A 20,388-nucleotide genomic window follows, 5' to 3' on the forward strand; every position below is an offset into this window, starting at 1 on the left:
ATGGGCGGAAGATCGCGAAGGAATCACAGCCACGAATCTTGGTTAGGACGAGACGCCGACTGGCCGGGTCGTGAGCAAGGGCAGATGACACGAATTGTCCGGCTTTAGGCGAATAATTATGTACATCGGCTTTCCATACTCGTTCTCTCCATCCATGGTCGCCTCCCCGGCTTCCTTCTCGACCACCACCTCCGCCTGCTCGCATGCAGCACCAACAGCAGCAGCAGCAGCCGACCCTCACAAACGTACGCATCCGCTCAGTAGACGACGTACACCGCATCTTCTTCGCCGTTCATAGCGGTATCTTGGACATCATCACCCGCAGACTCGATGTAAGGGAGCGTCAAGCGCTGGACAGTGGCCACCTCTATGTCTTCGAGGACCGTGGCCAGCACGCAGTTACAGGCATCGGAATCGAGCGCTTCACAGAAGGGAGACATTGGTCTGCCTCCCGCGTCAGAGATGCAAGTATCATCCGGAACAGTGCTCTTCATTTCGCGCCTTCTCACGTACGCATCAACAGGAGTTTTTGTTCTATTACGAGAAGTGGAAACCTCCTCGAAATCAATCCTCAGGCGCTCGAGCCGGGAAGTGCGTTGTTCCTACTCAGCCTTCGTCCTTGCCGTAACTGAGCGCTCCTTCACGTGCTTGTTTGTATCTATCCCAGCCAAGCTGAAGATATGCCGCCTCCTCGCGGATGGGAGCAGATGGTGAAGCAGACGTATACTGCTTGGATGACTTTAGGGTCAGTACGACGCAGATTCCATATGATCTACTATTGGCGCCAGTCGGACGTAGACAGGATGCGGAACGTAGAGGAAATCGACGCCCTCAGGATGCTGAGTATACCACCGGGGATATTTCGCACTTCACGCACGTCCAATCGAGGTCGGGGGCGCAGGGCCACCAACGCAAGCCCTGACGCGCAGCCTCAAGAACATCAACCACCAAGACAGTCCACCTCGACCGAACTACAGGCCTCCACATCCACTACTGCTTCCACGAACCCGCAGTATTCTGACCTTCACATCCCGAACCCTACTCCCCCTGCCACCCAACACGTCCATCACTCCGCGCCACAGAACGACTCGTACTCCATGTCTCACTATACCCCAGAATACAACTATGCGTCTTCTGCTCCACCAATAGCCTACCCACCCACATCGCAGCCATCGCGCCATCTTCAACCGCCTGGGTACGAACAGCAGAGTGGGATTGCGGATGAATCTATCTATGTCTTCTCTACTCCACAGGCCCAGACCTCGGAACAACACCTCTCGCCCCCTCCGCCCGCGCCGAATATAACTTACAATTGGTCCCATGCTTCTCCTCATGACCATATCCCACGCCCCGCCTATTCCCAAAACGAGTCCCTCTACGTCTCGCCCGACAACGACTCTCCGCTGCCAATCCCTATGTCCTACGTCACCGCCCATATGTCTCCACCATCTTCCGGTTCATCACTTTCTTCGCCACATTCACATCCTGCCAGCGAATACTCTGGCCCGTCCTCTTCACCATACGTCACCTCGCTCTCCGGAGCACAGATCCCTCCAAATCACTATTCCAACTCGATGTATACTTCTCATAGCGATATCCACATGTCACAGCAGAACGGATCCGCACTACCTCGCTCGCCGTTCGCGATACCGGACTCGACCCAGTACGAACCGTTCTTCTCCAGTCCGACCGAACAACAACCCGACGTTCAATTTCCCATGGGGAACACCGCGGAGAACGGTCCAGAGAACCCCAACGGCGTTGGCCTCGCTCCTATGTCTGCCTTGCGCAGGTTCCATCCGTATCGTCGTGATCCAACCGACGACCAACTGCTATCTGTTCTCGGCAATCGTCGAATCTGACCCTGACCCGCCCTCTTTCTCCCCGGCGGGCTTGCTTCTTGGATGTTTGCACCTTCCGTTATCCTTGGCCCCTTTCTCGTCCTCGTCCATCACTTTGCTTATTTGCGTATTTCCCGCGTACCCCTCCTTCGTTCTTCATCTCATCTTTCGCACTGCTTCACTTCTTCTCATCTGGCTTCCCCCTCGCTCCGTGCTTTGCCCTCACTTTGCTCGATACCACCGCCCACATCGCCCTTGTTCTCGCTGTCCTATAATTTCTGTTCTGCTCTGCTTTCTGGTCTTCCCTTCGTAACTTCTTCCCTTCCTCTGGCATCTCACTATATTCCTCTTCCTTTCTTCACTTACCTTTACGGAAGGTTGTACGAGCTCACATGTGTTACATTACCACCGCGGCAGCATCGGACAGTCTGGCGTTATTGTTCTTCAGTTACTTTTTCTTTCCACTTCCTCTCCAACCTTCGTTTTCTTGGGAGAACACTTCCGTGTTCGAAAATGAACGCAGATCTGGATTGACTTTCTTGGAGTTGAAGCTCGCAGTTTGGAAAGAGCCTGTCCTTGTTTGACGCGGCCCATATCAAGCTTTTTGAGTTTCTGGTTTTGACTTAGGCGTAGTGATAGATGGTGTTGTTTACGTTTGTTAGAAAGGCTCTAAGGCCAAACAGATCATGATTGGTTTGATTGACGTGTAACTGTACAGAATAGGTGGCATGCAATGACAGCGAGATAGACGAGGAGGGAGAAGCAACAGGGGATGGAGGTGCGCTCAGCGCTCAAACAATGGGCGAGGCCATACTAGTGTACTGGAAGATGCATATGGAGGGGAGGAGATATTGTGGGAGAGCGGAGGTGAAGAACATGGTAATAAGTCGGATAATAGAAGAGTCCAGAGCGTTTCCCAATGCGACGGCGTTTATCACCATTCGAATTCGCTATATATATCAATGAACGGTGAGCGTGGAGGGCGGGCAATAATCAAAGGAAGAGGGCTTACCCGCTGCATTTGCCAAAGAGATAATCCTTGCCATTGACGTGGATCATGCCCTCCTTGAGGACACACTTCCACTTGTTCTTGACGCGTGCGACCTGTAAGATCGGAACCGACGGTCATCATCAATGCCAGGACAGGAAAGGGTCATCATTGATGTCATCCTTACCTTATCATACGTGCAAAAGACGATATCCGTCTCGCCCAACCCACCCTCCTCCGGATCTTCGGACCCCTCGGAGTCCGAGTCATCCAGGTCACTGTTGATGGCCTCATCATCCGCTTGCGCAGCTGGCTGTTGCTCTGGCTGAGGCAGATGCGAACGACTGGGCGCATACTGCTGGGGAGGTGAGGATCCCGAATCCGAGCCACTGGAAGACGGCCCGTCAACCTGGGGAATCCTAGCGGTAGTAGCTTGCTGAGCCGTCGCGGCGGGGGGCTGCTGGTACGAATTCGGCGTGACACTGTATGGACGCGGTGCCGATGTCCCTGGTCGTCCTGCCTGGGAGCCGTAAGGTTGTTGTTGAATGGGCTGCTGAGCGGTGGGTGGAGGCCTCAAGGGAGGGCCAGGGAGAGTAGGTACGGTATAGTGGGGCATGGGCTGGTGATAGTTCAAGATATGCCTGCTGTCAACAGGTTCCGACTTGACCATGGTCGCCTGGGGTGGAGGTGGAGGAGGCGGTGGCGCATATGGGTTATGCATGGAATAGACAGGGTGTTGTTGTTGTGAATGGATCGGGTGCGGTGGGTACGATGCTGGCGGAGGTGGAGGGGCGGGTACTTCGAATTCAGCGACATGGGATGCGATGACTTTATTCTCCCATTTCTGCACAATTCCACGAATTTATTATGCGTCAAAGGTAAGTGTCTTGCTGAGTCATGGCACACAGGTAATTCAGAATAAAAGGGAAAATGGGCACTTACTTGCTGGAGATCGGCCAGGACTTCCTCGCTAACGCCGTATTCGTCAAAATCCGACTTTATAGAGGATATAACGTCGTCGATGACGGCGCGGTAAATGGCAGGCTCAATTTGCGCGGGGACACATATCACACGTCACTGCGATGGAACTACTAGGGACAGACTGGCACGGGCGAGCAGCTCACCACAATTTTATTGGACATGATTGCGAATCTATGCGACTACGACTGCGCTCGAGTGGTCGGACGCTTGGGACGACGAGCACGACGGCGGAGACGACGAGGAGACGGTCAAGAGGAACCCACGACGCTTATATACATTGTTCCGATTCCTTGGAGACCTTCGCTTTCCCACGCACAGACCTCTCGCCGGACAGCGCTGACGTTCCCACGCTCGGTAAGGTACGTTCTGTGGCGTCACTGTGGCCTCTCTGCGACTTTGACCTCAAAGTTGCTTGCTGTCCCTAATCTACCTGCATGAGCGCATATCACGAAATATACTACGGAAGCCTTCGAAGCAAGTCAAAAGTACACACGGAATTATGGATATATGCACATGAACCACAACCGTCGTTACTGTATGGACGAGGGGTGACGATGAGAATGTGTAAGAGCTACATGCAGCCGTATGATGAAATACTTAATGTACGATAAATATGACCCTTTCAGTGTGGTAGGGCTGGTAAAATGTAAGGAATCTGGTTGTCATAGGTTGAGTGAACATAGTTGTAGCCCTCCACAAGATCATCTCTTCTCATTGACAACTCGAGAGTCGGCAGACCAAGTCTCCTCTGCACTATGCTTCGGTGTCCTTGTCCTCTTTCAACCACTTCGCCTCGTGCTCACCAATCGTTTTCCGGTGAACAAAGTGTTGGAAGACCGCAATCGTGCAGCATGAAAGAGCCGCCCATGCGATGAGTATGCCAAAGTTGAGTCCCACTGCAGTGAAAGCAGAATAAGCAGTCAAAACCACACAACAGACGTAACTGAGCGCGGGGCTTACGTTGATTCCTCGTGCCAAAAACGATGGCGCGGACGGCTCTTGAAACGTTCCAGAAGGGGAAAGCGTAACCGTATCTGAAAACGCCGGGAAGAAGTTGAAGTGGGAAGAAGGCTACCGAGACGTTGGCTAAAGAAAAGTAGCGTCAGTGAGTTACATGGCTCAGCTCAGGACGTCGGAGCATGAGACGTACAGATGATCCAGAGAATCAAAAAGAACGGAATGAACCGGATGGTGAGGATGGTCAACATGGCTTCCACGGCGAGCCCCAGGGCGCACATTCCCACCCATGAAAGCATCCAGTAAATCACGAAACCAGAGTGACCGAATCTAATCCAATAGTCAGTATCATGTTTTATACCTTCAAGCCACCGTCAGATACTCACACTCTGTCGAATGGCACTTGGAATGCCAAACTCAACATGGAGAAGAATGCCTACGAAGGTGATGTTAGCACGAGCGACACCCGAGAAACAAAAACCTGTCGCACGCACAGAGAGATAGAAGTACATGGTGATAGGGACCGCAATACGAGTTAGGACGAGGGAGCGCGTTGTGAGACGATATTCAAGCCCCGTCGCTTGTCGAGCGCCATAGTGTTGTAACTAAGCATACTGAGTCAGTCGTAGTCTCGAGATTGAACTGTCAGTTGTACTTACAGAGATGACAAACTGTGAACAGAGATCAGTCAGGAGACACAGCGGAGCAAGGAGCAAGAAGACTACTGACAGAGACGATGAGCAGATAGATAAGGCCGACGAAGTCGACTGCTGTGGCCACAGGGATGTCAAATGGTCTAGTATTGTAGATAGTGTATCCAGCGGGATTGGTGATGACTCCAGGGGAATTTGCTAGTAGCCTGGTGGCGTTGATGCTGCTAGATGATGCAAGTCGCTGTCCATACTGCGTGGCAAAGTTGGCCGCGAATGAATCCATTAAACCCGATACCTAAGGATCACGGTCAATCACAGTTCAAATATGAAGGCATTAAGTGAGGAAATCGACGTACTATTGGCGAAATGACTGAGCGGCTGAGTGGGTTTAGAGATGAGCGTCAGTGCAATGTTCAAGACAGCCACGAAGTGAGACGTACTATGCGTTCTCATTTCGAGCCTCCTCAGTGAATACGGTAATAGCAAGTGAACCATTATATGATGAATCCGCGGAAGAAGCGGCGGCGTTCAGCTTGTCTGTGGCACCAGCATTGACTACATACAGCGTGAGCGGAAGGTACGCTAAACGAAGTCTGAAAGAAACGTACTGGACACGATGACAAATGCGTGCTCCTGGACTACCAGGTCAATCAAATTTTCTGTGTCGTTGGAGATGTCTGATGCCGACTGCACGATCCATGTCATGGTATCTACTGGCCCATTTGTGGAGTTCAATGCTTGTGTAAAATATTGACCAATTTCACCCCCATCATAATCCTGCGTACCCATCGCGATATCATAGATTAAGCAAATGTGATGAAGGAAATCGAAGAAGGGCTTCACGCACAATGATCCATCCCTTCACATTATGCACATATTTAGTGGTATTCCACAGGGCTCCCCAATATATCGACATCAACGCTATAAAAGTCACGAACACATCAGTAACTCGGACATCGTCCAGCCCCCACTCCGGTCGAGTGCAGGAGAGGGAAGAAGGGAGAGAAAGTTACCAAGAATAACAAAAATGATGAGGAAACTGGTCATGGCAAGGATGATAAAGTAGAGTCTGCGCGCTTTCCCCATAACCGCATGATTCGAGAAGAACGACTCTGAAAACCAAGGTACCCCATCCCTCTCCGGATACCGCGACTTCTCCGTCTCGATCTTCTGCTCAGACATTGCACCAGGGGCCTCCGAGACTGTGTAATCTGACGCAGAGCTTCGTTGTCCCGATTGATAAACCATTAGAGCGCGCAGGCGGGTTCCTCGAATAGTATGTGTCGTAGGCTCGTTTCCAAAGATGATACAAGCGAAAGCTCGGTGACGGGTGACAAGGAGTGGTAGAATGTAGGGAACAGGAAACCAAGGGGGAACAGAGAGCGAGAAGCCTGAACGGATGCACGACCCTTATAAACCGAACTCCGGCCATCGAAATACTAATATGAAATTGCCTGACTGGCATCGAAATATATTTGAATAGAGGGATCAGGCTTTGTAATGAATAACTTGAACAAGCCAGAGCACGGAAGAACGAAGATGCATAAGCCGCAGGTCCACGCAAGACATTCGAGCAACGAACATGGCGCACCGCTAGCAACCGTTCGACGTGGGTCACTCGCAGGGCCATTACTAGGAACGAGGTGGGCTCAACATATTGCAAAAGATGGCTCCGTCGAGATAGCTGACATTCAAAGAGCCATGATGTCGCAGAGCACAAGTTCGCGAACATGTGAGCGTAGAAAGATAATCGAGCGAAAGTAGTCTCGTCTGTTGCGGCGGACACGGAGAAGGTCATCAAGATGATTATTTTGGACTCCGGGGGTTTCCCCGGTTGGAACCGTTATGACGCGGGGCGGGTGGCCGGTGTTCAAAAGGTCGACGGAACATTTACGCCAAGAGAACTATTCCGCGTGCCTTGATAAACAGACGAGCCGTAAGCGCGTAAGCACATTTCTTTTGTATGACCTATTCCGGAGTTGGATGTATTGGCGTCGACGCGAACAGGTGCTTCAAAATTTCACTGTGGTCATTCATCGCGAATGACTATAGTCAAAGACGCCAAAAGCCGGCTCGATAGTGATGGAGACAACCGACACTACTGGTCAGTACTTATCTTGGCAGTTCGCTAGTAAGTGATGACAGAGAAACACTCAGTAGTAAGGCATGCACTCTCGCCGGGGAGACGTGAAGCCAGTCTGTGGCATATACACTGAGATTACACGTGCGAAAGCGAGTTGTTGAGATACAAGAAGGATACAGAATTTACAACGACGAAGAAGGCACCCTGGCAATACACCTCACCGATCTGGTCCATCCTGAGGGGTTCACTGAGCGCAACGCGAGCATCATGATGTTTCGTAGCACATAAAAGGGAAGAGAAGACGGGGACCGCGATTGAAAAATAGCATATGTCAGGAAATCAGAATGGAGCAGAGCGCAGGCTGTTCATTTGAACAGAAATCATGGCCGTCTAGGAGGATTCTGCGCGTCGCGTCGTCGCATACGTTTGCTCACTGTCTTCCTATTTTGAGCAGCGTCGATGGCTGCCTCGATTTCCTCCTTCTCGACGGGGCGTTGGCAGACAGGACACCGTCCAGAGACATCGGACAGCCATGGGTCAAGACAGGTTTTCTGACCAAGCAGCCAGATTTGTCAGAGCCGCTGGGCAAGCACTCGAGATGGAACTTAGAGATCACTCACATGGAACACATGCCCGCAGACCAGTAGCCTCAGGGGCTGAGGACCATCACCTGCATCTTCCAGCCTCAATTCCGCTTGTATTCCATCGTTCCCGTCGTCTTCCAGATACATATCACCTTCGATGTCAATGGTCGTCGTCTCATTATCTGGCCCGCTCGCACCAGCCGGCGTATCCTGTGTGCCTGTTGACTCCCTTATTGGAGTCGCAGGCTGTTCGACCGCAATCTCTTGAGTACCCTTGCCATTACCTCCGTCAGCATCCATTTTGGAGTCCCTCACGCCCTCAGCACCAGGCGCCCTCTTTGGTTCATCGAAGTCCATGAGGCAAATGGCGCAAGACGCCCTGTTGCCCTCAAGTCTCACAAACGGATGGTCCCCCTTCTCCCAGTTATCCTCCCAGACCGTCGGCTTCACGACCTCGCCAGCCCCATCCCTAGATCTCTTACTTTTCTCGTCTCCAGCCTCCTTCCCTCCATTAGCGCCCGTGTCCTTGGATGAGCGCTTCTTAATCGGAAAGAATTTGAAGCGTCGTTTGGGCGTTTTTAGAAGCTGCGAGGGCTTGGGTGGATAGGAAAATGCTTCGGGCGGGAAGGCGATGGGTTTTGAAGGCTCGTCTGGAGGTGGCGGAATGTAGTACACAAGAGGGATCATATCGACCACGCTTTTTGGGAGTTTTCCGATTTCCGGTTTGATGCTCTGGGCCGGATGACGTCCCAGACACAAAAGCACGATGCTTCCAAGTAGCTGATGATGAGCAAAAGGAAGTATCGTGAGAACTCCTGTTCATGCAATAAACAATAAAAAGAATTGGGCTTACATAGAGTAATGGCCAGACCACGAAGACGAGGAGGGCGAGAAGAAGGAACTCGATGATGATGATGTATACGATGCAGAGAAGGCCGAACGTAAGCCACCAGATATGTGGAGCGCCAAGTCTACATTTGTTGGTGTCTCTGTACTCAAAGACGTGTGCCAGAATGAACCAGACTATTGTGTAAAGATACCCGACCGCCGACCACCTGCCAACATAACAAAATATTGTATTAAAGGTTGGATTGATGATCACACAACACAATACAAATAAACGTACCCCGCGTAGCCCTTCTCCTCTGCGTCGTTAGGTTCGGTCCTCTCTGTTGTAGTTGCAGTTCTGCGAGGCGGAGCAGGCATAGGCAGTGTATTAGGGTTTGCTACGCCTGTTATGCCAGCCTGTGCTCGTTCAAGGTCGGCTGTCCGGCTAGCAGACAAAAACGGAGCAAATCCCAAGAAAAGATGACATCCATCAGACCCACAGCCGCCACGCACATCCTTGAATGGAAAGAGACGCACCTAACGGTCCTCGCATTCTTTCTCCGCTGCATCTTCCACTTCCAAGTCGCCATGAAGACGTCCAGAACAAGACGGGGAACCCAGAGTATGTCCCAAATCGCCAGGGGTTTGCCGCATACGTCCCATTCAGTCTGATCTGTCGATGTAGGGCTAGTACGGTGCTGGGCGTAGGCGAGCAACGTGATAATGGCGATGATCTATAAATCAAGCCCAACGGGAAGGTCAACGGTGTCTTTTAGACGGGTTTGGAACATGAGGCGCACTTCAGAGAAATCGATGGTCAAGGCGAGCACGAAGCTAACGAGTTGCCTCCTGGTCTTGTTATCCCTCCCAAAACCAAAGAAGAGAAGGACGCGGCGTAGAGGACTGACAGAGGTCGGTCTTCTTGGTGGGGGAATATACGGTCGTGGTTGAGACACCGGGCGTGTATTCTGTTCTACATCATCGGCAGATGGAGTGGCTGCATCGCTGTTCTCACTGGGTGGTTGCACTTCGTTAGAAGTTAAGTGCGGTGAATGCGCTTCTAGCGCCTCTGGAGGCATCGTCTCCGAGACATGGAGTGGTTCTGGTAATGCCACAGGAGATGCGGGTTCGCCAGTGTGTGGGATCCTGACGATATTGCTGCCCGGAGAGGATGTCACAAAGGCGGGTAGCTCATGTTGCGACGACCGAGGTATCGATGCCATGAAGATGAAGGTAGGGTGCCAACGCGGTCACCGTGTACAAGACGCGAGGGCAATTGTATATGGGACGTTGTTATATATGGCTTGGAAGCTGAAGCTGTGCAGCGCTAGTGGCCACCAGCTGAACTCGAAGTGACTAGGAGAACGATAGATCCAAGTGAGGTGTACGATATGTATGAAACCGAGCGTAAGAGTCCAAGACCTCTGAATCACCGACTTTCCTTACAACCTGGACGTGAGACGGGTGAGGGGATGGAGGAACAGAGCAAGGTTGAAGGGAGAGTGGCGCTCGAGAACGACAAATCCGTCGTGTCACGGAGGCAGACGCCCAGAGCTGCACCGCCGGGCCAGGAACGAACCGGGGCCAGGGCTCGAGCCAGCGCTAAATCAGTGGCCACACCAGGTGCCACTCGAGGGTTTGTTGGACCCTTTGCCTCGTCTCACGCGCAATGGGCCAAACAGCTCATTTTTTCGGGTCGCGAAAAAATCACATTGCTCAGGAATCATAGGATGTAGTATATGTAATACAAATTTTCCATCTATCGTCAATGGTCAAGATGTGAATATAATGCGGTTCTCTGATTCTGGTTTCACCACAGGCAGTCCTTCCCGAAAACCTACAACTATAGCCACCCGTGCTCGCTTCAATTTGTCCTCAGTATCATCCTCCATTCTTTCCGCCTCCGGGTCATTTTCCCCTCGCAGGACGGACATGATCAGCGCTGTATCGGTCATTGCACCCTCCGCATCCACCAACGTCTCAGCAACCGCGAGACCCACGTACCCATCAAACCCCTGTCCAAGAAAGTCCACCATAGCCACGGTATGATATGCCTTCGGGCCATTCATGCTACCTTCAATCAACTCTTGTCCCGAGTCGAGTGTAGCGCGAAGAACTCTATTGCCATTGGGCTGGCGCAAGTCGACAAGCAGTGACATTCCGGACAGTTGCAGGAATCGACCATCTGTGCGAGCATCTGAGACAGAATTTTCCAATGCGGTGATGAGCGCCGCGTTCGGCAGGCGCTTCACGACGAAGGCGTTGTCGAAGGGAACGATATCTAGGTAATGTCGATCCACACAGCTTCAGCATGTGGGACCACCAGAAACATAAGTCCAGGAATTGTAGTACTTGCCTATGACATCTCTAACGGTACAAACCCCTTCTGGGATGACCCTGTTGCACCGTATACTTCCAGAGTTGACGAACGCGATATCGGTGTCGTAGTATGCTCTCACTGCGTCGGCGAGCATGCTATCTAGGTTGGTCTGAAGCTACGATTATGCGCTGAGCGTCCATCCAAAGGTGTTGCGGTGTAGAATAGTCGAGCATCGGATATGGAGGCTATTCTTTCCTGGACGGTGCAAAGGATGTCATTGATGCCCTCGTCCTCGGAATGGTCTCTTGCGCGCAAAGGATCCCGCTCGTGATGCACTGCCATTTGTGAGAATATGAGAAGGCTGGTCGCATAAGGCATTGTATTTGATAGAAGGACGCACCCCTAACTTTTCGGACTCTACATCTATCCGATCCACGGTCGATTTCTAGACGCACAATGCTGTACGTTCGAAAATCTGTCCCAGACTTGACGATGCGAATGTCGCCTTCAGCGTCATCGTTCACGACCATTATGTTGGCACCATGAACGACGATATCATGGTCATGACCTCCCAGGATAAGATCCACACTGGAACGACAAGCTTCAGAGACCTTGATGTCTTCTTCGAGACGCATGTGAGTGATTGCAACGACTAGGTCGGCGCCTTCGCGTTCTCGCAGTATGTGGGCCACCTCCTGAGCGGTCTGCACAGGGTCCACAATGGCTGTTCCGCGCGGTAAGTGTTGACAGTTTGACGGCCAGTCACTGAACATGTAATCGCAATCAGTATTACAAGGACAAAATACTCGAGTAAAGTACGATAGAAGACCATCGAACCTTCCTGCCAGTCGAAAGAAGCCGATTCGTACCCTTTGTGCTCCCTGACGAGATATTTGTTCGCTGACGCTAAAAGGCCTCCAGACGGAGAGTACGCGTTCGACAATACCCACGGGAAGTTGCACTCTTCCGACAGCTCCTTCAAACGTGCTTCACCAAAGTCGAAGTCTGTAATATCGCATAGGTTATTCCGACGCGTAGCGGAGTTCACCAGCTACAGGCATCGGTTACAACGCGCACCATGGTTCCCGTAACACGCAATGTCAATCCCCAGATGATTGAGAACTGGAATCATATGTTCGCCTTTGAGTACGCTGCCTTCCAACGAAGGCCCCAATGCGTCGCCGCTGAAGACCGCTAAACCATAGGTAGCCTCGGAGCTGTGCATGGCACGGGAAAACCTGGAGAGGACCTTGGGTTGATTGATGTGGTACTATGACCATAAACTCGTTATCTACTGAGCATTGATGCAGTGAGGGGCGAAGGACCTACGACATCATTGAAGTGGTAGAATACAATCTCCTGGTCGACTTCAAAATCATCGCTGGAGGATCATGTATTTTCCATCTAGTTCAAGGGTGTACCGGTTGAGGGTAAATAGTCAGAGAAAGTTTTGGTCCACAGACGCCGATGGTTACGAAGGAGTGTTTTTGACGAAAAACGTCGCGGAGCCGCCAGTTTCATGACTCGCCATCCTCCTTACTTATGGTGGCTAGTCCAGAGCAAGAGGTCTGATATTCACAAAGCAGCCATCAGATATCTCTTCAAGCTAGTATTCGGAATGTTTGCGAAAATGTCGAAAGATCAGTGCGCGTAGGGTTGACTTGGAGGATGGTGTTCAGTAGAGACTCATCCAATTTCGCCATACAACCATCCGGCGGCTTTACCGGACCGCTCAAAGTTTAGTTGAGCGCCTGCTTTTCCTCGCCACATCTTCTTGACGCATGCTAGGCGACGGTCTCAAAAAAACTCTATAGCAGCTACAACCATGGAATCTTTGGTGGAATGGTTCACCGCTCATGGCGGAACATACGACGATGCCGCGATGCAACTAACTGACTTGGAGGGACACGGTCGAGCTGCTGTCGCGTTGCGTGACATACCCGTATGCTTTCAGCCTTCAGTCAATCCTAGGATATGGGTGCGCTTGATTACTGACCATCTATTTTATTTTATAATCCTGTAGGAGGGGCATACACTGTTCACGCTTCCGAGGAATTTGACGCTTTCAACGAGAACCTCTGCCCTCCCAGGCTTGCTTGGTCTCGACGAATGGAAGCAGCATGAACTACATATTGGCTGGGCGGGTCTCATACTCTGTATGATGTGGGAAGAGGCACAAGGCGCGTCCTCGAGGTGGTCTACGTATCTTGGTACGCCAATGATCCATCTTAATTTTGAAGAGGGCGCAAATTTTGATGACGGTACCCGCAGCCTCGTTACCCAGCTCGTTCGACACCCCCATGTTCTGGAGCCCAGATGACCTCGAGGAGCTGAAAGGAACATCTGTGGTAGGTCTGTCATTACCTTACTTTCTTGCTGTTTAGGGTATTGACATCATGCAGACAAAATAGGCAGAGACGGTGCGGAGGAGGATTACCGTTCCAAAGTCGTACCTACTCTCCAGGTACAAAGCGAGGTCATTCTGCGCCCTCATACTTTACTGAGGATATTCCCTTTATGTTTTCCAGAGCAGACCGGACCTATTCGCCCCTGAAGCCCTATCTCGTCATTATTCGCTCGAAAACTATCATCTTATGGGAAGCCGGATACTTTCTCGTTCTTTCTCCGTTGAAAGATGGGAGGGCCATGCAGCAGACAAGCAAGAAGATTCCGCTTCTAGCCCCGTCGCCGACACTGGTAGAGACGAAGCCATGGACGTAGATACTGAAGCTGTTACCGCTACAGCACCCGAAGCCGAAGATGGCGTGGATGAACCCTCATTTGTTGTTGACGATGAGAACGACAGCGACGATGAGGATGAGGAGGACCCGGCCAATGTTGCGATGGTGCCCATGGCCGACATGCTGAACGCACGTTACAGGAGCGAGAACGTACGACATGTCTCCCATCTCAACGTTCAGCACTTTTATCTGACTCTCTTTTGGTTACTTTCAGGCAAAACTGTTTTATGAGACTGAAGACCTCCGAATGATCACCACAAAACCTATCCTCAAGGGAGAACAGATTGTAAACAAACCTACATCTAGGGTTTAAACCAGTAGCTGATGCGATCTCATCTAGTTCAACACGTACGGTGACCCTCCAAACTCTGATCTTCTACGCCGGTATGGACATGTCGATCTCGTCCCACTACCGAATGGCGACATAGGAAATCCAGCCGACATTGTGGAACTTCGGGGCGACCTTGCGTTCTTCAGCATTTCCGAACGTCACAAGCAGCCCGTCGAGTCCAGTGCTGAACGTGTTGACTGGTGGCTAGAGGAAGGTGGTGAAGAGTGCGTATTCCTTTTTCGTGCTCTGCACGCTCAACTTTCCTCAAACTAATGCTCCCCATCTGCTCTCAGTGTCTTCATCTTGGAGACAAATCACGAGCTTCCTGATGAATTAGTGCCCTTCTGCAGGCTACTTCTGCAGTCTCAGTCAGAATGGGAGAAAACAAAGTCGAAAAGCAAGCTACCTAAAGCGAAGGTTGACGAGTCCATTCTGTCTACCATAGCTAATGCTCTCGAGAGACGGTTGGCTGAGTACCCTACCTCTGTTGAGGTAACGGAATTTTTGATCGTATCGTCCGCCTCCACCTCACTGACATCTTTTGTTGTGGTTGCAGGAGGATCAAAAACTCCTGACCGAGCCATTATCTCTGAACAGAAAACACGCTGTCATTGTGCGACTGGGAGAGAAGCGGATATTGCATGGGACACTATCGACCGTCAAGGAGAAACTGAAGGAGATGTCTGGCGGACAAGGCAAGAAGAAGAGGAAGGCGGAGGACGATCATGAAAAGGGCAGAAGCAAGCGGAGAGGTGCCGGATCGCGGTGAACAGACGTTTGCCCCGTACATATTTGACCAAGTACAGCCTACTGGCGTTCTGAAACATTGTTCGATATGTGTTCAAATCCAGTCCACTACGTACAGCATTCCGCAAAACTCGAGATATTTCTCCTTTGCTTCTTGGCACTGATACTGTGCTTGCTCCCAATTGCTCCTTGCTGCGATTTGCGAAAGTAAGAATTGGCATGACCGGGCGAGTGTACGTGGTGGAGCCGAGGAGTGCCGTGCGAGGGCGTTACGCAGCAACCAAGGCCTGATGCAGTGCAAAGCTTGCTGCTCTTAGTCGTTCGAATCTGATCAAAAGCCCAATTCTTGATTCAGTTTCCCCTTATAAACCAGCATATCAGAAGCGACGCAAGCTCGTTCCGCACACTCCATCTTCTCTACACTTCTCACCAAACATGACATCCCCGAGCCCCCCAGGATACGATGTCGGCGATGAGCACAATACTTCGAGCAGCGTTACCCCTGTTGGTGTACCGTCCAACCCAGCAGGTATTCCACTGCCGATGTCTCCACCCCCGCAGGAACCCCAGCATGCCTCTCTAGATCCATTCGATAACCCGACTCACGCTACAACGACATCTCCCCAATCTTCGACAGCGGAAGCGACATACGCGCCTCCTTCAGGCCCACCTCCCACCGCTCAGAATAGTGGGCCTACGCAACAAGGGCAGGGCACCCCTCAGCTGCCTCAGCGACCACAGGAGAATCATGATGATGAGTTTGCGGATCCCAGAATCGCTACGCTTCATGCTATGTTCCCAGACTTTGATGCTGAGTTTTTGTATGTTTCCTATACCTTGCCTGCCCCCTTGCTCGATCACACACAAGGAGTAGTTACTGACATGACGTCCTTGCCTTCGCTTTGAATGATGATAGACAGAATGTGTTGGACTCGGTCGGGGGAGATCAGGATCGGGCGGTGGATGCTTTGCTGGGTATGACGGACCCAGACTACGTCCCTACCGAAAGACCACAAGAACCTGAAACTGCAAGACCTGTGAGTGCTTTCCCTCACTCTGCGCCACAGCATCGAGCTAAGCGCTACCATTCCATGATACCTCCATTCTTAGCGTTCTCAAACAGAGCTGGATGAGGACTTCGCTCGTCAACTGATGCTCGAGGAGGAGGATATGCATCGGCGGGAACAGATGCGGCAGCAGAGCCGTGCACAACATGGTCAGACAGACCAGTACGGATGGGCTCCTCAAACAGGATCGAGGCAACAGCAGCAGTCTCCTAATCAGGGTGCGCCGGGGATGCAGAGGGATACAATGACGGATGTGCAGGAGCAGTTTAACAAGATTGCGGAATGTGTGTTTTCGTCTTGATCCACGGGCCTCCACAATTACGTTGCTGACAATATATATATTCTATAGCCGGGAAGCGCACATTCACCTCCATTGTCTCCAAGGTGAAGGCGAAGGTACAGGAGTTCGACCAGTCGAGGTCCGTCCCTCTTTTCTCAAGTTCTCGTTAGTTGCTCATGCTAGTGCTATAGAAACAACGGACAAGGGTCCTCTCAGACTGGTACTCAGCCCTCATGGGGCGCACCTTCCGGCGGATCCCCATCAGGTCTCGACCGCCACTCGCAACAGGCGTACTACGCCTCCAACAACGCGCCCTACGAGAGCAGGCGTTCTACGTCTAATGACGTGAATACTTACTCCAACATTCCGCCCAGTACCCACAGTAAGTGGATTCATTCTTAAAGCCACTGATCAGATGAAACCAATCGTTGACACTGTCGTGCGGTTTGCAAGGCTCATCAATGCCCACACCCACATCACCCCCTGCGAATGCTCAACCTGCCCCTGCGCATAACGTCACAGGATATGATCTCGTCGACACGGGTAGCACTCCACCACCTCCGACCACCAACTCTGGCAATATCGACACAGGTGCGTTTTCTGCCGATCATATTCTACGGTAATTCGACTGCTAATGTTGCGGATCCCGTTCGTGTTCACAGGGAGAATAGGTCTCTTGCCCAAACGTCCCGTTTCCCTCGTGGGTCGCGATGCACCTCCGGCCGTTGAACGAAGCGCTTCGCGCGACGACGAGTCAGAGGAATTGGAGTACATGGAGAATCCTTTCGAAGAGAGCTCCAATGTTCGCCGTTAACTCGACATCATCCTCCATTTCACCGTTATGAAGTGTTCTGTTCTCGCTGTAAAGACTTATGAACGATTTATGAGGATGTTTCACGTTGTAGGTAGGAAGTGAAATTATGCCCTTTTCTGCGGACTATATTACCGGACTGTTGTACTATGATCCTTACTATGTTTATGTTCTCGCGTATACGGTTGTTTGTTCGGACGTGTAGAAGGAATTTACTGCTTGCTGTTGTATTAAATACACGACCATTATTGGGATGCGAAGTGCTGTTATGCAGAACATCAGGTATGGTACGCCATCCAAAGGTAAGCAGAGTGGATCACTCATGGCGAGCGGTCGAGTTCAAATGAGCCCTGATAGGCGCAGAAGGTCAAGCGTGCCCGGAATGCGAATCAGAAAAGAGGTGCAGTGAGTGTACTGTTGACCGCTGTGAGATTGGCGCCCTGGAACTCGCTTGCTCTTCCGACCATAAGCAACCCAACTGTGTTTTCGAGAAGTTAGATCTTCGAACCGTACCTTCTCAACAATACTGGGGATCTGGGAGTGAGAACTCACCGATGAGACCGAACAACCCGAGGATACTACCGAAGACTTCGACGATGAGAATCTTGACGAAAAGAGCAGGGTCGGCGGCGTCGGCGAGAGCAGCGGTCGAACCAGTGATTCCTACAGAGACACCGCAGAGGAGGTTACAGATGCCGACTGTCAGACCGCCCCAGAAAAGAGCGTAGCCTATATCACGGTGAAGACAATGTTTGCGTTAGCTTAGCGACGGAGATGGGAGGGCTGTGTAGGATGCGGACCAGTGAAGTAGTTCTCGCGAGTGTAGAGGAGCTCTTCGGAAATGGCTTCAAGTTTTGCGGAGTACACGATGCCCATGATCTAATCCAAACTTGCAATTAGGTGTGACTGATAATAATGAGGCCATTGCACGCACCACTCCATAGATGGCCACGACTTCGCAGAAAATGACACTGCATAGGAGGAGGCATCTCATCAACGACGGTCCCTCTAGGATGTGACCATCCACTGCACAACGCACCTAATCAAATTCTTCGTACGTATCCGAGGTGCCCTCACACCTCCACCAAGAATTGAAGCTCCCGTCACGAAGATACCCCTGCAAGTCCGTCCCCGACCGTCCTTTTAGCCCCAGAACACATGTCATACAGATGAGAGGACGTACCATCCGGCACCAAGCACACTGAACCCAATACACAACCCGATACCAGTGCTCGCCCACGCATAAGGACTTGACTCCTCCAAGAACCTTCCGACATTGAATGCTTCTCCAGAGTCTGACGTAGCGCGTCGGAGCCAACCTTGAGTCCTACACCGAAGCGTGGACGAGTGATATGAGACGTACCAGTGAAGAGAAGGTATAGTGCGATCACGAGGACGACGAATGAAGGGAGCCCGAAGGCGTAGTAGTTGAAGAGGCCCATGTTGTGGCCGTAAGCATACGAATAGGAACGGGCGAGGAGGCGCAGGCGCGGACGGCGATGTTTGTGGCATTGTTTGGCCGAGTGGCGCGTCGTCAGTCGCGTCGGAGGCGCGAGCTCGAGTTGGACGAACAACGCTAAATGTACCACCTTCTGAAAGGCCTTCACGAGTATCTGACCAGGTAAGTCGTCTGCATGTGTTGTAATATTTCTTGCTTAGAACGATGGTAGGAAAGAAGAGTTCTCGGTCATCATCATTGGCTTGGACGGTGCTGGCAAAACGGTTCGTTCCCCTCGTCCATCCCTCTCGAATACTTGGTAAACTCGACTCCACTCAGACTTTGCTGGAGAAGATCAAGACCATCTACAACGATGTTCCAGGTCTTGACCCGGACAAGATAGCACCCACTGTTGGCCAGAACAGTAAGACCTACCCCACCACCTAGCTGCATGATCTGACTGTGGCACCCAGTGGGGAAGATCTCGCTTCCTTCAACCATCTTACAATTCTGGGATCTTGGAGGCCAACGAGGCATTCGGTCTATATGGTCAAAATACTACGATGATTGCCATGCTGTGGTGTATGTCATTGACGCAGAGGACCGAGAGAGGCTCGGTGAAGGCTGGGAAGTATTCGGTATGTATTCTCGCTCTGACTTCACGCTCCAATCACGCTACGTATCCCCTGCATTCGCTTACGCTTACGCTTCCTTATTCCATGCTGACATTGTGCAAGGACTCTAAGATAACGTGCTCTCAGCGCCCCAAATCCTCGGCGTCCCCCTCCTGTTACTCGCCAACAAGCAAGACAGTCCACAAAGCCTCTCCGTAGAAGAAATCCGACACGACTACGAGGACTGGCACCAGCGCAAGATGGAGAGTGCGCGTAGGACGTATGGTGAGGAGAACGACATGGAGCAGAGAAGGGAGAGGATTGCTAGTCTGGACGTCATGGGGGTCTCAGCACTGGAGGGGTATGCACTATTGCTTCTTGGAGCACTGTTCCTTTCTGTGCTGAACGCTCTCATTTCTTAGGACGGGAGTGAGGGCTGCAGTCGATTGGCTGTTCTTGAGAGTGCAGAATAGTAGACGGAGGTGCGTCCGCTCTCAAATCACGCCGGTCTTGGTTTACTGACTGTCTGTGCAGAGACGAATCATAGGAGATTTCTCGTACAACTTTGCCCTATTTTTTATATTGATGCAACAATATTCATTCTCTTTCTGACTGTATCTAATGACCAGATCTATCACTTCACACCAACAGCCTCACCATCGAGTCCCGACCCGTCATGCACTCACGTCAACCGATCCTCGACCCTCCATGACCACTAACCTCGCCATTCACCTTTATTCTGGACATAATATCGGACTCTCCCGCCATACAAATCGCACTAGACATTACCGACATGCTTGAAAGGGGAGCGCTGGGCTACATTATCGTCTCTATTGAGGCTTGCTCTGCGAGGATGGGCGGTTTCCGGATCGACGATGTTGTGGTTTCTTTTGTCCGACGATTGCATCGTCTTGCTATGTTCTCGGGTTCTCAGCAGATCATATCATGATTTTGTTCGGTGCCTCTTTGTAGAGAAGTCGAAGAGTTGCTTGCTTTATTCGAGAGCCATGATGTCGGCAGCTTTCATTGCTCTGAGTTACTTAGTGGTGAGTACTGGTACCGCACGGATCAGAAGAGGTCAAGATCACATCTCGGATCGGGTCCCTTGCTATTGAAGGCTATAT

General features: G+C 51.4%; 8 protein-coding genes across 8 annotated transcripts; 3 read left to right on the top strand and 5 right to left on the bottom strand.

Moving 5' to 3' along the window:
* Positions 1 to 164: 164 nt before the first annotated feature.
* On the top strand, positions 165 to 2,478 carry STEHIDRAFT_171132 (uncharacterized protein). The gene is made up of 3 exons (XM_007308114.1): positions 165 to 464; positions 524 to 591; positions 668 to 2,478. The coding sequence occupies exons 1-3, from the start codon at positions 204 to 206 to the stop codon at positions 1,860 to 1,862; spliced, it is 1,524 nt and encodes a 507-aa protein (XP_007308176.1). The 5' UTR covers positions 165 to 203; the 3' UTR covers positions 1,863 to 2,478.
* A 371-nt stretch (positions 2,479 to 2,849) lies between these two features.
* STEHIDRAFT_133793 (transcription factor IIA alpha/beta subunit) lies at positions 2,850 to 3,971 on the bottom strand (the record flags this gene model as incomplete). Its single annotated transcript, XM_007308115.1, has 4 exons — positions 2,850 to 2,945; positions 3,017 to 3,673; positions 3,772 to 3,873; positions 3,954 to 3,971. The coding sequence occupies 4 exons, from the start codon at positions 3,969 to 3,971 to the stop codon at positions 2,850 to 2,852; spliced, it is 873 nt and encodes a 290-aa protein (XP_007308177.1).
* Positions 3,972 to 4,457: 486 nt separating this feature from the next.
* On the bottom strand, positions 4,458 to 6,929 carry STEHIDRAFT_124335 (uncharacterized protein). The gene is made up of 12 exons (XM_007308116.1): positions 6,434 to 6,929; positions 6,268 to 6,341; positions 6,029 to 6,197; positions 5,861 to 5,975; positions 5,777 to 5,798; positions 5,497 to 5,715; positions 5,427 to 5,438; positions 5,262 to 5,372; positions 5,154 to 5,203; positions 4,961 to 5,097; positions 4,771 to 4,896; positions 4,458 to 4,706 (listed from the first exon to the last, which is right to left on the bottom strand). Exons 1-12 carry the CDS (start codon positions 6,666 to 6,668, stop codon positions 4,564 to 4,566), a joined length of 1,413 nt encoding a protein of 470 aa, XP_007308178.1. The 5' UTR covers positions 6,669 to 6,929; the 3' UTR covers positions 4,458 to 4,563.
* Positions 6,930 to 7,622: 693 nt separating this feature from the next.
* STEHIDRAFT_149327 (uncharacterized protein) lies at positions 7,623 to 9,997 on the bottom strand (the record flags this gene model as incomplete). The annotated part of the gene is made up of 6 exons (XM_007308117.1): positions 7,623 to 8,054; positions 8,124 to 8,867; positions 8,941 to 9,142; positions 9,214 to 9,360; positions 9,453 to 9,649; positions 9,716 to 9,997. The coding sequence occupies 6 exons, from the start codon at positions 9,992 to 9,994 to the stop codon at positions 7,884 to 7,886; spliced, it is 1,740 nt and encodes a 579-aa protein (XP_007308179.1). The 3' UTR covers positions 7,623 to 7,883.
* Positions 9,998 to 10,687: 690 nt separating this feature from the next.
* On the bottom strand, positions 10,688 to 12,367 carry STEHIDRAFT_133797 (Metallo-dependent phosphatase; the record flags this gene model as incomplete). The annotated part of the gene is made up of 6 exons (XM_007308118.1): positions 10,688 to 11,196; positions 11,272 to 11,394; positions 11,415 to 11,570; positions 11,636 to 12,000; positions 12,105 to 12,240; positions 12,313 to 12,367. The coding sequence occupies 6 exons, from the start codon at positions 12,365 to 12,367 to the stop codon at positions 10,688 to 10,690; spliced, it is 1,344 nt and encodes a 447-aa protein (XP_007308180.1).
* A 693-nt stretch (positions 12,368 to 13,060) lies between these two features.
* STEHIDRAFT_63558 (SET domain-containing protein) lies at positions 13,061 to 15,076 on the top strand (the record flags this gene model as incomplete). Its single annotated transcript, XM_007307697.1, has 9 exons — positions 13,061 to 13,177; positions 13,259 to 13,445; positions 13,507 to 13,587; positions 13,638 to 13,699; positions 13,764 to 14,126; positions 14,191 to 14,262; positions 14,317 to 14,531; positions 14,601 to 14,799; positions 14,864 to 15,076. 9 exons carry the CDS (start codon positions 13,061 to 13,063, stop codon positions 15,074 to 15,076), a joined length of 1,509 nt encoding a protein of 502 aa, XP_007307759.1.
* Positions 15,077 to 15,535: 459 nt separating this feature from the next.
* Positions 15,536 to 18,677, bottom strand: STEHIDRAFT_141551 (vacuolar ATP synthase proteolipid subunit). The gene is made up of 13 exons (XM_007308119.1): positions 18,576 to 18,677; positions 18,396 to 18,507; positions 18,252 to 18,329; positions 18,147 to 18,183; positions 18,013 to 18,091; positions 17,765 to 17,941; positions 17,064 to 17,690; positions 16,855 to 16,992; positions 16,593 to 16,783; positions 16,471 to 16,540; positions 16,165 to 16,405; positions 15,971 to 16,091; positions 15,536 to 15,875 (listed from the first exon to the last, which is right to left on the bottom strand). Exons 1-7 carry the CDS (start codon positions 18,652 to 18,654, stop codon positions 17,602 to 17,604), a joined length of 651 nt encoding a protein of 216 aa, XP_007308181.1. The 5' UTR covers positions 18,655 to 18,677; the 3' UTR covers positions 15,536 to 15,875; positions 15,971 to 16,091; positions 16,165 to 16,405; positions 16,471 to 16,540; positions 16,593 to 16,783; positions 16,855 to 16,992; positions 17,064 to 17,601.
* Positions 18,678 to 18,792: 115 nt separating this feature from the next.
* On the top strand, positions 18,793 to 20,071 carry STEHIDRAFT_102547 (P-loop containing nucleoside triphosphate hydrolase protein; the record flags this gene model as incomplete). Its single annotated transcript, XM_007308120.1, has 7 exons — positions 18,793 to 18,833; positions 18,883 to 18,934; positions 18,990 to 19,074; positions 19,124 to 19,288; positions 19,397 to 19,625; positions 19,687 to 19,746; positions 19,799 to 20,071. 7 exons carry the CDS (start codon positions 18,793 to 18,795, stop codon positions 19,809 to 19,811), a joined length of 645 nt encoding a protein of 214 aa, XP_007308182.1. The 3' UTR covers positions 19,812 to 20,071.
* Between the last annotated feature and the right edge of the window lie 317 nt (positions 20,072 to 20,388).

The sequence above is a fragment of the Stereum hirsutum genome (assembly GCF_000264905.1).
Source record: "Stereum hirsutum FP-91666 SS1 unplaced genomic scaffold STEHIscaffold_14, whole genome shotgun sequence".
NCBI lineage: Eukaryota > Fungi > Basidiomycota > Agaricomycetes > Russulales > Stereaceae > Stereum > Stereum hirsutum.